At 38.8% G+C, this 14,507-nt stretch overlaps 1 protein-coding gene across 5 annotated transcripts; it reads left to right on the plus strand.

Annotated features, from left to right (window-relative positions):
- Positions 1–1,035: 1,035 nt before the first annotated feature.
- Positions 1,036–11,267, plus strand: HNRNPA3 (heterogeneous nuclear ribonucleoprotein A3). Of its 5 annotated transcripts, none has more exons than XM_040475474.1 (11): positions 1,036–1,165; positions 3,368–3,490; positions 3,581–3,727; positions 3,810–4,020; positions 4,344–4,433; positions 4,517–4,609; positions 4,690–4,770; positions 5,272–5,415; positions 6,529–6,651; positions 6,747–6,818; positions 6,911–11,267. In XM_040475474.1, exons 1-10 carry the CDS (start codon positions 1,160–1,162, stop codon positions 6,797–6,799), a joined length of 1,071 nt encoding a protein of 356 aa, XP_040331408.1. In that variant the 5' UTR covers positions 1,036–1,159; the 3' UTR covers positions 6,800–6,818; positions 6,911–11,267. The 5 variants fall into 5 exon arrangements, with proteins under 5 accessions (XP_040331408.1, XP_040331405.1, XP_040331406.1 ...); XM_040475471.1 differs by having other exon boundaries at positions 1,097–1,231; XM_040475472.1 differs by having other exon boundaries at positions 1,097–1,231; positions 9,607–11,267.
- The last annotated feature ends 3,240 nt before the right edge of the window (positions 11,268–14,507 follow it).

Below are 14,507 nucleotides of genomic sequence, written 5' to 3' on the forward strand. Positions count from 1 at the left end.
AATTCTAAAGTGGCTGACTGCTTCTTTACGGATCGTTACATTAAAATACCGGGTATTTCTTAGCAGGGTAGGAGACTTGCCAATTGTGGCCACTTTTATCAGTACCTTCGTTTAGACCCGGATCGGTAGATTATTAATTTACAGCTCCCATAGGTGTTGGAGACTCACCTCCATTTTTCATTTAAAAAACTAAAACTAGAGCTCAGTAAGGTCGAATGATGTAAAATCACTTCACTACATAAAGGATTATTAGATCGGTTTTCTATCTGTCTCGTTCGTTATACTTCAAAATCGAGTTGGAAACATTAAGATAAAGATCACTCGCGTAAAAGAAGCCTAACTGACCACCCTTTTAGAAATCTTGTAAATCATTCCTGAAATTACGTCCACGAGAACAGCTGTTTCAGCTTTCCACGTTAACCAGAAGTTAGAAATCTGTGGCGATAGATTTAAGTTCAGTGAGTACCTAATGAACTGACCTCGACCAATCCTGCCTCAGCTCATTAAGGGTGAAATTTCACTAGATCAGCCGCGTTTTGAGGCCTTTCCAAGGTGCCTATGAATCACACATGTCGGGGTCGCAGGGATACCTCACAGTGGGCATCGCAGTCACAGAATCTGGTCTCTGGCATGTGGAAACGTGCGAGGAGATGCCGAGGGGCCCACAGGGCTTTCTTGCAACCTTAAAGCACAGGTGAGAAAAGTGCGGTTTTATTCAGGCACGGGAATGAAATGAATTCGTAAGAGCAAACCTAGAAGACTACGTGGGGGAGGGGAAAAAAGCGCGAGAAGAAAGAGAAAAGCCTTTTCTCCGGTGACGCGTGGTCACGAGGCATTCTCCCGACGTGGGCGCTCGCTATTGGCTGAGTCCCAGCTGACGTCCCCGCCTGAGCCCCGGCGCGAACGTCGGAAAAGGCGGCACCGCACTGGAAGTTGGCGAGGCGCGCGCGCTCCCGCGGACCGGCCCGCCCCCGCTCCCCGCCCGCCAACCCGCTCGTCCATTCCCTCTTCGCGCCTAGTTGCCCACGCCCCCTTCCGAACTTGCCCCTCCCCCACAGGCCGGTGGCGCGCGGAAAGCGCGTCACGTGATGACTAGCCCCGCCTCTTCCTCTCGGTCCCATATTGAACTCGAGTTGGAAGAGGCGAGTCCGGTCTCAAAATGGAGGTAAAACCGCCGCCCGGTCGCCCCCAGCCCGACTCCGGCCGTCGCCGCCGCCGCCGGGGGGAGGAGGTATTAGGGGGAGAGCGGGGGGTTGACGGGTAGTGGCCGGCGTGGGGGGCCTAGTTCGGTGGGAGCGGGGAGGCCGGGTGGACCGTGTCGACCGTCCCGCGCTCTGCGTTGAGACGGGCGGTGGGAGGGGGAGGGGAGCGGGCCTCGGAGGCCTTCTGGGGGCTCTTCGCTCCCCTTGCCTTCTCCTTCGGCTGCACAGGTGGCCTCTCGGAGACGTTGCGTGGCTGGGGAGATCTCGGGAGAGGAGCTGGCCGGCAGGCCGCGCGGCCTCGGATCCAAGGCCGAGGGCGGCATGGCGGGCCTCGGCGGGAGCGGTTGGGAGGAGGCGGTGGGGGAGGGGAGGGGACGAGCAGTCACATCCGGGCGAGCGAGCAGCCGGGCGGCGGCCACATTGACATTGATCCGCTGCCGCGTTACGAAATGGCGCATTGGGCCGCAATGGCCGCCGCCTCGCTCCGCCGCCGGGAAAGAGCGCGGGATTGGAAGGAAGCGGGAGGAGGCGGCCCGGCAGAAAATGCCGCAAACGTTCTTGGGTCTTGGGTCCTAGTGCTTTCGCTGAAGTTATGCCCGCGCGTTTCTCGTCCTTTCAGATATTTTTAAGGCGACGAGAATTCTCCTGTTTTTTTCTTCGCAGCACCCAGTTGACAATAATGAAATTTTTAAAAAGTTTGCTGCTTTAGAATACTTCCTAATTTACTGTTCTTGCTAAAGTACTTAGAATTATACGTATTTTCGCGCCTTGTGGGTTGGCTGTAATGGTTTCTTTGATTTTTGTTGTAGAGGACTGCAACCACAGTTGAATTTTTCCTGTGTTTGAGATAATTTTATGCGGTTATAAGTTTTTTTTTTTTGGTCATCTTTGTGTTTTGTCGATTAAATGCTGTTAACCAAGATTTGAAAAGATTACGTGAATGGTGCTTTAGGCTATTAATCATTTAACGTTTTTTTCTAGCATGTGACAGTCTTTTCATATTAAATGCCTTAACATCTCTACTTTGGAAGACACACGAAGACATTAGAATGTAAATGTGAGCCCCTTTATTTAAGGACTTTGGATGAATTAATTTTAATGCATGCATTAAATGGCAGTTCATGTAACTTTATTAAGGAACTAGTTAGATTGCAAAACAATTCAGTCCATATCACATCTTAATTTTTTTAAAACTCGTTTTGTTTTGTTCTCCATTCTTGTCGAACATTACATACTATATTTAATGTAACTTGTCCTTTTTGTGATTCTATGTTTTTGAAATTTTTGCCATGTGATACAAGTGCAAATACAGATTGGTTATAGAAAGCGATCAAGATAAATGGTGGGTTTCTTTTTGTAATTTTTGGAGGAAGAATGCTGGTTTAGCCTGGTATTGAGGAATACCTGTTTTAACATCTTGATTTTCTTGAAATTGAATTTTTAAAAGTTTACCACTAAGAACCTTTAAGTTTTTCTTCACGGTTTTGTGGTTTAAAACTAAATGCTTGAAACATAGACTGAGGAGGGAAGACATGAAAATAAATGGCATGGATGGAATACTGCTTCTACAACACATTGGTTTCTTTTTTTTTTTTTTTTTTTAATTTTTTTTTTTTTAACATTTATTTATTTTTGAGACTGAGAGAGACAGAACATGAACGGGGGAGGGTCAGAGAGAGAGGGAGACACAGAATCTGAAACAGGCTTCAGGCTCTGAGCCATCAGCACAGAGCCTGACGCGGGGCTTGAACTCAACAAACCGCGAGATCATGACCTGAGCCGAAGTCGGATGCTGAACTGACTGAGCCACCCCGGCGCCCCAACACATTGGTTTCTTAAAGAATAGTTTGCCAGTAGCAACTTCTAAACTCTGTCCCCAGATACTTTTAGTTGAAGTCTAAAGTTAAGGGACTTTTGATTCTGAAGTTTTCTTGGACTTCAATGTAGTTGAAGTGATGTTGGCATTTGAAAGACTGGCTACAGAATTTTTTGGTGTTGGTACCTTTAATCAGTTGATGCGTAATCTTACTCCAATTTTTAATTGGACAAAGTGTTAATGGTACAGGAATTTGATGTGAGTTTATCATTTGTAGCAGATTAAAGCTTTGTGCACCTTAGCAATTCATCCGCTCAAAGAAATAATTAACATGTATTTGTTTTCTCAGGGCCATGATCCAAAGGAACCAGAGCAGTTGAGAAAACTGTTTATTGGTGGTTTGAGCTTTGAAACTACAGATGATAGTTTAAGAGAACATTTTGAAAAATGGGGCACACTTACAGATTGTGTGGTAAGTTAACTAAAAGAGCAAAAAAAGGTTGTTAAGGGGTGTGGGACCTGTACAGATGTATTTCAGTACTTTAAAACTTCTGTTTTATAGGTGATGAGAGACCCCCAAACAAAACGTTCCAGGGGTTTTGGTTTTGTGACTTACTCTTGTGTGGAGGAGGTGGATGCAGCAATGTGTGCTCGACCACACAAGGTTGATGGGCGTGTAGTGGAACCAAAGAGAGCTGTTTCTAGAGAGGTATTTTGATATTATGCTGCATAGTGTACGAAATTGTTGAAGAATTTGAGTTTGGTTTTTGACGTGTATTTTTTATACGTAGGATTCTGTAAAGCCTGGTGCCCATCTAACTGTGAAGAAAATTTTTGTCGGTGGTATTAAAGAAGATACAGAAGAATATAATTTGAGAGACTACTTTGAAAAGTATGGCAAGATTGAAACCATAGAAGTTATGGAGGACAGGCAGAGTGGAAAAAAGAGAGGATTTGCTTTTGTAACTTTTGATGATCATGATACAGTTGATAAGATTGTTGGTAAGTAGGAATTTATTGGAGCTTGAATGAGAAAACAAAAGGTTCCTTTGTGCTATGCTAGATTTGCCAGACTGCTTATCATTTTGTATTGTGTTTCATAGCATATAAAGCATACGGTTCAGTTTTCATAAATGACTACACCTGTGTAACCAGCATCCGGATCAAGAAATAAACCTTATTTATTGTTCCAGAACACTCCCTCATTCCCATTCAGTCACTACCTTCTTGATATTTTAATGAGTTTTAAAAAGGCTATCATTTATATGTGCTTTTCCAAACATCAAATAACTTCTGTTTGTTTGTTTGATTAAAAAAAAATTTAGTTCAGAAATACCACACTATTAATGGGCATAATTGTGAAGTGAAAAAGGCCCTTTCTAAACAAGAAATGCAGTCTGCTGGATCGCAAAGAGGTGAGTAGAACAATGTATATATACACAATAGAAGTGAGTGGTGTTTGTAAGATTTTTAAAGATCTTCCTTGCCCATGTTAAAGGTCGTGGAGGTGGATCTGGCAACTTTATGGGTCGTGGAGGAAACTTTGGAGGTGGTGGTAACTTTGGCCGTGGTGGAAACTTTGGTGGAAGAGGTAAGATAGTTATCTTTTAATGTGTCACCTAAAATTTGCTAAGTGGAGTATTTATTTTTAATTCATAACCTTTTCCTCAGGAGGCTATGGTGGTGGAGGTGGTGGCAGCAGAGGTAGTTATGGAGGAGGTGATGGTGGATATAATGGATTTGGAGGTGATGGTAAGTTTTTAACTGTTTGATGTTTTGACTTTATGTACTTTATTGGTAGTTAAGCATTTGTTTATATTCTGAATTTTAGTGAAAACTTCGATGGCTTATTACAAAGTGTGATTTTTTATAACTAATGACATGAAAGACCAGATCCCCTCCCCCCCTTAATTTTTAACATCAGCTAGTTCTCTTTGGTTAATAATGTTTATTGTACTAGCAGTTGAGCCAGACTGTGTCAGTGGATACTGTTCACTATTTTCTTCAGTGAACTTTAACTTCAAAAAAGTAGAACAATTTTTTTTTTTAGTATGAAAAGATATTTAAGCTTTTATCTTCATTCTCAGTAGCCCAGGTTTCTGATGCTGTGTTAATGAGGTATTACCAGCCTTTAGAGTGTTAAGTCATTGGTTTATTTTTCAGTTGGTTGGTGGTGATATAAATGTAGTTCAATAATTTGACTCTGTACATTTGTGGGTTTTTTTGTGACTCTTTTTTTTTTTTTTTTTTTAGGTGGCAACTATGGTGGTGGACCTGGTTATAGTAGTAGAGGAGGCTATGGTGGCGGTGGACCAGGATATGGAAACCAAGGAGGTGGATATGGTGGCGGTGGTGGAGGATATGATGGTTACAATGAAGGAGGAAATTTTGGAGGTGGTAAGCTTTTACTTGTTTTAAATATTCCATATCATTTATAGGTCATTAAAGATGTCTTAAAAAATGTTAAAATGTAGCATTTGGTCAAATCATAATATTAGAAAATACTCAAATGATGGGTGATGAAACCAAATTTTTTTGCTGGCTACTTAGCAAATTGGTAAAATGTGTTCAACTGTTATGTAATCGAAATGGACATATTTTTAGTAATTGCCAGAATTAACTTAATTCTAGGCACTTTAAAATTGGACAAATGGGAACTGCAAATTAAATACAGACATGTTGAAAACTCAGTTGTCATCTAGGGTTTAGTGACAGGAGTATTTTGAATTTTGATGTCAGGTACATTTCAGGTAATCCAGTTTCATCATTATTCCATGATACTGTAGATGAAGAGCTTTGTTACGAATACATTGAGTTTTGTTGGGATGTTAATGTGTCAACAACAGAAGGTTTTTAAGTTTTTGTCATTTTAAATTATTTAATTTTTAAGTAAGCTCTGTGCCCAGTGTGGGGCTTGGACTCAAAACCCCAAGATCAACGGTTGCATACTCTACCCACTGGGCCAGCCAGGTGCCCCTTGGAGATTTTTTTTTAACTTTAGAGAGTGGGGGAGGGGCAGAGAGCAAGGGAGAGAATCTCCATGCTGAAAGCGTGGAACCCCATGTGGGGCTCTGTCTCAGGACCATAAGATCATGACCTGAGCTGAGATCAAGAGTCAGACACTTACCTGATTGAGCCACTCTTCTTTTTTGAGTAGCTCATTTAGAGTATGTTCTTTGTCATTGATATAAAAGTTGTACTACATTAGAATTAGAGTGAATCAAGCACATTTCTGATGGTGTTAGTAGTATGAAGGCAAGAACATGAACTGGGGCATAACATCTGATGCAGACATAGGAGCTCTTCTGGACCATCTTCACTGATTCCTCCTCTCCTACTTATGCCTGAGGTCTGCTAGTGGGCCTCTGTTGGTAGAGTTGGTAGCTCTATAAACTGCAAATGGTTGCATTTTAAGTGTTCCCAAGTGTGCTGTCACAAGAATGGGTACATACGTTAAAAGAGGAAAATAATTGTATAGGTCAACCACCAACAAAACTTTTGTGATTTCAGGTAACTATGGTGGTGGTGGGAACTATAATGATTTTGGAAATTATAGTGGACAACAGCAATCAAATTATGGACCCATGAAGGGGGGCAGTTTTGGTGGAAGAAGCTCGGGCAGTCCCTATGGTGGTAAGTACTTTTTTATTTTTCTGGTTAAGTTTTCCATAGACTTCTTAATTTAAAAACATACACAGATTTTTAAAACAAAACTTGTGTATTTCTAGGTGGTTATGGATCTGGTGGTGGAAGTGGTGGATATGGTAGCAGAAGGTTCTAAAAATTTTCAGAAGAAAAGGGTAGGTATCTTTAAATTTTTATCATGATGATAAAGAATATGTGGAACTGTTCACTGAGTGTAATAATTTTTTTATCCTGTATTATTCAACAGGCTACAGTTCTTAGCAGGAGAGAGAGCGAGGAGTTGTCAGGAAAGCTGCAGGTTACTTTGAGACAGTCGTCCCAAATGCATTAGAGGAACTGTAAAAATCTGCCACAGAAGGAACGATGATCCATAGTCAGAAAAGTTACTGCAGCTTAAACAGGAAACCCTTCTTGTTCAGGACTGTCATAGCCACAGTTTGCAAAAAGTGCAGCTATTGATTAATGCAATGTAGTGTCAATTAGATGTACATTCCTGAGGTCTTTTATCTGTTGTAGCTTTGTCTTTTTCTTTTTCTTTTCATTACATCAGGTATATTGCCCTGTAAATTGTGGTAGTGGTACCAGGAATAAAAAATTAAGGAATTTTTAACTTTTCAATATTTGTGTAGTTCAGTTTTTCTACATTTTAGTACAGAAACTTTAACAAAATGCAGTTTTGAAGGTGTTTCCTTGTGAGTTAACAAGTAAAGAAGATCATTGTTAATTACTATTTTGTATGAATTTTGCTAAAGTTAACTGTAAAGAAACACCTGCTGACTTGCAGTTTAAGGGGAATCTATTCTCTGCATTTCCAAACCATGAAATGAATGGGCTCTGACATGTGGAGAGAATAGATATTTGTATGTTTGCAATGTGTGTTTTAGATAAATAGAATTGGGTATTTAAATTAGCATATTTGTGAATTTAATAGCATTAAGATTTACCTTCAAAGGAAAAATCTCAAAATTCCTATTTGGTTTTTGTGCATTTTATTTCAAAATGTAATCATATGATTTTAGTGTGTTAGCTTTGCTGAGAGTCCTAGCTGTGTTTAGAACATCTCCATTCTACATTCACCATGGTCACATGTGAACTGCCATAGTTTTATTTGGGTGTAAAGAATGTCTACTGCCCTCTGTTTAAATTCTGGAAAGGGGTAGTGGATGTTTTCCCTTTCCCTTAAAAACCATTCTTAAAAACTTTTCAAAATAACAGGACCACTAAGCCTGCTGTATCTGAGCAAATTAGTGGCTACTCTTATTTTCCCTTTTTAAAGCACAAGAGGCCCATAAGTCTTCAGTTATTTTCCTTGGTTTAATATATATCTATTTTTTTGATACAAGCTTTCAGAAGCAAGAGAATAAAAATCATGCATTGTTGAACCCTTAACTGGCTGGCATGCTTTCCTGTGTGTACCCTCTGTATTCTGCTGGATAAAACCAAGGACAGTCTAGATAAAATCATCCCAAATGACTTCCTACAGTAGAAGTGTAGCATAGTTGCTTAGTACAAGCTTCTCACTTCCCAGAGACCCAAATTCAAATTTGAATAGTCTTGAGTTTTTGCTCACTTAAAAATCCACAAGAACACACTGTTATTCCATATGTATGTTTGAACATATAAATCATGTTGGTATGAGTTAACAGTTTGGTTTGGAAGACCCTGGTTGAGAAGAGTTTTAGATAAGGTCGTAAATATAAAAACCAATGTCTACTGTTGTGCGCCAGCTAGTGCTTACAATTTCATTCGAGCCCTGAGTATGTGCTCTGCTGTTACTCTTTCTTTGGCAGTTGAACGTTGAATTCGAGATTATTTTTGTTTTCAGAAGTACTAAGCAAAACAAGCAATAAAAAGGGGAATGGGGCGTGCTAGTGTTTGAATATGCTCTCTTGTTGCTCTAATTCTGTGCCTCTGTGCATTATTAATATTTGGATGCATGCAATGCCAGCATGGAAATCGGTCTTCACAGATACTGCAGTTTTCCAGAAAACACTCACAAACCAATAAATGTAACAGACAACATTCCATTTGTTAACGGACATATGTGACTAAGCAGCGTAGAAAATAGGCTAATATTAGAAAATGGTTAAGTCTTTAACAACTTCAAATGTGGTTATATAAATGGACACTGTCAATGTTCATAATTTAAACCTGGGTACCTGGTCAAAGTAATGCTTGGGAAACATTTTATTAAAATTGAGCTAAATTGTCTCAAGTTCTTTTATTCATATAATAAAGGTTGAAGGAATGGGGGAGATTGACATTTCCTGTTTCTATGTTTGTGAAAATGTTTGACACAACCTTGACAGTATCCTTTAATGGCATATGAGGTTAATTGTACTGTTAACAAACTTTCTGTGTTCTGGAACTAGTTTAATAGTGAAAATATTCTCAGTAAGTTAATGTTTGCAACCTATAAGCAGGTGAAATCTGTGTATGTGACCTGTTTATAAGTTGTATTAGCTTAGTTCTTGTGAACAGTGTGGAAAAGTAAGCCATGAGGAGAGCGATTTAACCAGCTTTAAAGGACCTAAGATGTGCATTTTAAGCACAGTGTGGATCAAAGGAGACTCACTAAGACAGGACTTCAGCAGCCTTTTGAGTATGGACAAGTCAGCATAAATAAAGAATGACAAGGCAGCAGCAAGAGCTTCAACTACAGAGAAGTGAAGGCATAAGATACTATGGTGATAGTGAGCAACTTTCCAAAAGCTAGTTAAATCTGCTTATTACAACTGAAATATCGAAGAAAGTCTAGCAGGAAGGAGCTCTTCGCCTTTTGGAACATCACAATGAGAGATAGTTGCCACAGTCACTAGGTCTAGCATTTAGACCTGCAAGGAAGGGCAATAAGCATTAGGTAAGGCTTGAATTTGAATTTTTTCACTAATTAAAGAGTAATTTTTTGTAAAGCAAGGTAAGAGTAATCTTTTTGATTTGCAGGTTGAATGAGAACCCTACTTGCCTAAATGAGGAATGTCTTTCCTACCATCTTATATACGAAGGTTTCTGGCTGGGTAAGGTTTGTAGCTCACAGTAAAAGCTCATGACACCATTTGTTTCCCTACAAACTTATATGACATATTTTGAAACTATTAGGTACATTCGCAAAATTACTCAGCTGAATACTTTATTTCAGAACCAGATCCAACATTTTAGAACCACATCCAACACATTTTAAACAGTTTCAGGCCCTGAAACAGCCATGAATATTTATCTTGAGTCAGATGTGGCCCCATATATACAATTCATTGTTGGTGTGTTTAGGGTAAAGTTGATTTTTGATGAGTAACCTTAAATTTTGTGAAGTTTTTGTAATAAGCATGACACTTGTAACAGAAGCATTAAGCTGCTAATCCTTATTCCATGAAAAACACCTTAGAATGAACTTTCAAAATTGTAAGGTGATAGAAGAATGGTCTTCATTCAAGTGGCCTCATAAAGTTCTCTTGCGTATAAATCCAGGGAATTACTTGAACTAATAGGATACATTTTGGTTCTTTACAAATCAGTTAACCAGAAGTAGTGGAGGACCTAATTACACTAATACTCCCTTAAAAGATTTCCCAAAGAGTAATTAAAATATTAATTACTATTTAAGTCAGTTGCTGATCATTCATAAGGGCTATTATCACTGTCCCAAAGGGCTTATTAAAAATTTGAGAATTTGAGGGGTGCTTGGCTGGCTCAGTTTGTATAGCATGCAACTCTTGATCATGGGGTCATGGGTGAGTTCAAGCCTCATGTTGGACTTAACAACTTGAGAAAAATTGAGATTTGATGTTTATGTACTTGAAAAAAACTTGGGGGACAGGCTTTTAAAACAGTTTCTAAATTACAAAGTTAATACATAGGTGTAGTTTTAGTTTATTCTCAAAATGGTTGGCTCTGTTTCCTCCAACTAAATCAGGACTAAATTTCCACACATCATAAAAATGAAGTGTTGAAGAAGATAATAGTCTTTTAATGATAAATTTTCTTTTAGTGTGAAGCAAATTAACCAAGATAGGTAATATTCTTTACAGTCCATCTCCTTTCTTTTGAAATAAAATGATTTTATTTAAATGTAGTTCCACTGTCATTTCTGAAAAATGTGCTCTTTAGTCATAGCACCAGTAAGCCAAATAAGGAAGTTCTAGAAGGGGGAAAATGGTTGAGCCAGGCTTTTTAACAGATTTTGTCAAACCAACTTACAGGTTATTGCTTCCCACACTACATTTAAAAAAAAAAAATGCCTGATAGACACTCAAGTTCTAAAAAAGAAAATTTGGTACTAAAGATCATGTTAAGGAACTGAACGGTTGGAATAGGCTTGGTTTTAAGAGTTCTGGTATGTCACAACTTGAAACATTTCTAATGAAGGGACAGTATCGGAGTTCCAATAATTGAATGTCACAAATAGTTGAATAAGCAAGTTAATGGCAGGGGTAATGAAAGGATTGTTAGCCTATATAATACTCAAGATTACTTTTAAATTTCAATGTTTTATCCTGATTTTTAAGACTTAAGAGGTGGTCTGTAATGGATTCAAATGTTTCATTTGTAGTATTAATGAAATGTTTACAGAAAGATAACTTTTTCATTAAAATATTTTTAGAAATGTGTGTGTTGTTTTGTTGCTTTCCAGTGTTTGTGTGATTTAAACACTCTAGGTGAATATTACATACTTTATTAGTAATAAAATAATGGGAAACTTGAAATGAGCCTTTACATAGCAGTTCAAGGTTATGGATTCTATTCAGTGGGAAACATACATGACACTGGAAATGGGGACAGAAAATGAACTGAAAGCCTAGCCTGTTGCTTAAGGATTTAAGTCTTGACTACCAGTGTATGAGATGCTTGGGTGGTAAGTGAGGAATCTGAACTTAAAAAAAAAAAAAAAACGCAGTTAAGGATACTTAAATGACTGAAAAGATAGAAAAGATGAAGGGGTTTCAGCTGTTGGATGCATTGGGTTTCAGTGGATTGGTTGAGTATTGTGTGGTGTGAGGGTGGACTGGGAGAAAACAGGAAATTCAGCCAGACTGGAATACTGCATTTTTATCCAAATAAAGGTGGTAATAGTCCTCTGTTAAAGCAAGAACTTTAGTGGGTAGAGTTTTAAGAATTGTGACTTTTAGGGAAACTTTGTAGCACAAATATTTGGATTCTTAGCATTAGTAGCTATTAAGAACATGTTGAATAGGAGTTGTAGCCATGTAAGGAATTCTAGCTGTTAGAATTGCAACGCATTTTGCTTGGGTTTGGTTTCAATGCTGGTTTTCGTGGTATGTGCAGTGGTCTTACTCTGCAGCAGTAAGTACCTTATAATTCCAGTAGAACACTATATAAAGACTGGTAATGGCAAGGGTGCATTGAACTGCATTCTAGAGGTTAAGTGGGTACTATGCTGAAAGCTAGCTAGGAAATAGGAATTTGCCCAGGATACTCAACTTCTAAGATTTATTGATGTGTTAAATACAACGGTATTGGCAGTTTTAAAATACTTGGAAATATGAAATGGTTAGGTTTTACCATATCCATGTATATAGCCATAATATGTTAAAAGGGCCTATTATGACAAAAGATGAATTCTATCAAATGTTAACTAGTTTGGAAGTTAAAATACCAGTAATTTTCACTTTAAAATACACTGTTAGTTCATACATTGTTGATAGAAATGTTGAGTAAACTATAGGTACTTATTGAAAAGAACTCTGATAGGTGGTCTATTTGGATTTAATCTTTTGTCTCCTCGTTAATAGGTATTAGAATAATGCAATTAGATTTTTGTTTATATCAAGTTTAAGTCAGTACAGTATTTAAATACAGAACTTAAGCTGTTTTGTGAGTTTGGGCAAGTTATTTGGGGTTTCTTTATGCATGCTACCCATTGGCAGTTAGATGCCAACACAGACCCTAGGAATCTTGGTTTCATATGCATTAAGTACGTAGCATTAAACATTACATTGAAAATAGTAATCAAAGTTTTGTTTAGTAATACATGCTTTAAGTATCAAATGAGGCTAGGAGGGTCTGACTTCTGACTTTGAAGTTATGTATGAATGGCATTTAGAAATAACAGTAACCTGATAATGTTTAACTTAGACAGTTTACTGTTAATGCTATTGTGGATTGTCGTCTGTAGTGTTGAAGGAAATATTAAATTCATCAACTGTTAGTGAAAAGAAGTAACTTTCTCCATGAAAACTCAAACTTAAATTCTATCCAGATTAGGAGCTGTTTTTACCTAATAACTTGTGTAAAGCTGAGATGATACCCACCCTCTTCCTCATTGAGTCTGGAGGTTGAATCTGATGCTGGGTTTAAGGAACTTAACCTAGCATCTGGTCCACAGTCTCTAAAGATATTTGGGGTAATTACGGGTGCTTTCTTACTATCCTGAAGAATACTTAATATTTTAACGGGTTACAATAAAGTTAATTATGCCAATGTCCTACAAGTTTTTCTCTCCACACAGTTTTTGTGGCCTTTAAATATTTCTCAGTTCTCTTGGGGTGTGGTGCCTTGGGTGGTTCAGTCGGTTAAGCGTCCAACTCTTGGTTTTGGCTCCGGTCATGACTCAATTTCGTGAGTTCGAGTCCTGCATCAGGGTCCATCCTGACAGTGCAGAGCGTGCTTGGGATTCAGTCTCCCTCCTCCCTCTCTATGCCCCTTTCCCACTCATCGCTGTTTCTGTCTCTAAACCTTAAACAACAAAAAAACAAAACTCTATTTTAAAGAAATTTTTCCAGTTCTCAAAAAGTATAAAAAGCAACTGAAAACAACCTGTTCCTGATAAGTATCTGTAAAATAGGAATGGCAATTACTTTGTGTACGTTCTGAGGCTTAAAAACAAGTATGGGTAGGATAAGTGTAAGTTAATGTGAGTAGCCACTCCTTCCCTAAACATGGGCTTGAGAAATCTCAGCAAGAAAATGTTTCTTTACGTAATAAATGCAGTATCGTTCAGTTAAGAGTCCTAAGAATGCTTGCTATAAATCAATGTAAAAGGCATACTTTTTTTTTTTAATTTTTTTTTTAACGTTTATTTTTTTGAGACAGAGACAGAGCATGAAGAGGGGAGGAGCAGAGAGAGAGGGAGACACAGAATCCGAAACAGGCTCCAGGCTCTGAGCTGTCAGCACAGAGCCCAACGCGGGGCTTGAACTCACGGACCGTGAGATCATGACCTGAGCCGAAGTCGGACGCTCAACCGACCAAGCCACCCAGGCGCCCCGTAATACGCTTTTTTTTTTTTTTTTTTAATGTTTAAGGTTCAGTTTTGAGAGTGGGAGCAGGGCAAGAGGCTAAGAGGGAGCTAGAGGATCTGAAGCAGGCTTTAGGCTCCCTATCAGCAACAGCCTGATGTGGGGCCTGAACCCACAAGCCTTGAGATCATGATATAAGCTGAAATTTGGATGCTTAATTGAGCCACCCAGGTATCCTGCATAGGTACACATTTTAAAACTAGGAACTTGAGTTTAGTCTTTGAATAACTGGATAGCCAAAATTAAACTGAGGACAGTATAAAGCTCTAACAAGTCTAGATCAAAAGATAAAAACTTGGCTTTAATGTTTGTCATAAGTAGGTTTTGTTATATTTAAACATTAAGTTCTGCATAATGCCATATTTTATTTAAAAATTGCAAGAGAGTGGGGGAGGGGCAGAGAATCCAAAGCAGGCTCCACTCAGCAGAGCCTGACTTGGGCAGGAGGAGTGTATCACAACTGAGATCATGACCTGAGTTGGACACTTAACCTGAGTCACTCAGACGCCTATTTATTTTCAGAGAACTAGAGAGAATGTTTTGTACTTACAAGTTATTTTTTCAGATCCTGTACAAAAAAAAATGAGTCAC

This window comes from Herpailurus yagouaroundi, unplaced genomic scaffold (genome assembly GCF_014898765.1).
Source record: "Herpailurus yagouaroundi ecotype Mexico unplaced genomic scaffold, PumYag 140, whole genome shotgun sequence".
NCBI classification, from domain to species: domain Eukaryota; kingdom Metazoa; phylum Chordata; class Mammalia; order Carnivora; family Felidae; genus Herpailurus; species Herpailurus yagouaroundi.

Excerpts from the sequence above, each read along its gene's own strand:
- HNRNPA3 (XM_040475471.1), top strand. The coding sequence starts at position 1,160 with ATGGAGGTAAAACCGCCGCCCGGTCGCCCCCAGCCCGACTCCGGCCGT. Across the intron at positions 4,021-4,343 it reads TACAGTTGATAAGATTGTTG|TTCAGAAATACCACACTATT; the intron begins GTAAGTAGGAAT and ends AAAAAAATTTAG. Across the intron at positions 4,771-5,271 it reads TAATGGATTTGGAGGTGATG|GTGGCAACTATGGTGGTGGA; the intron begins GTAAGTTTTTAA and ends TTTTTTTTTTAG.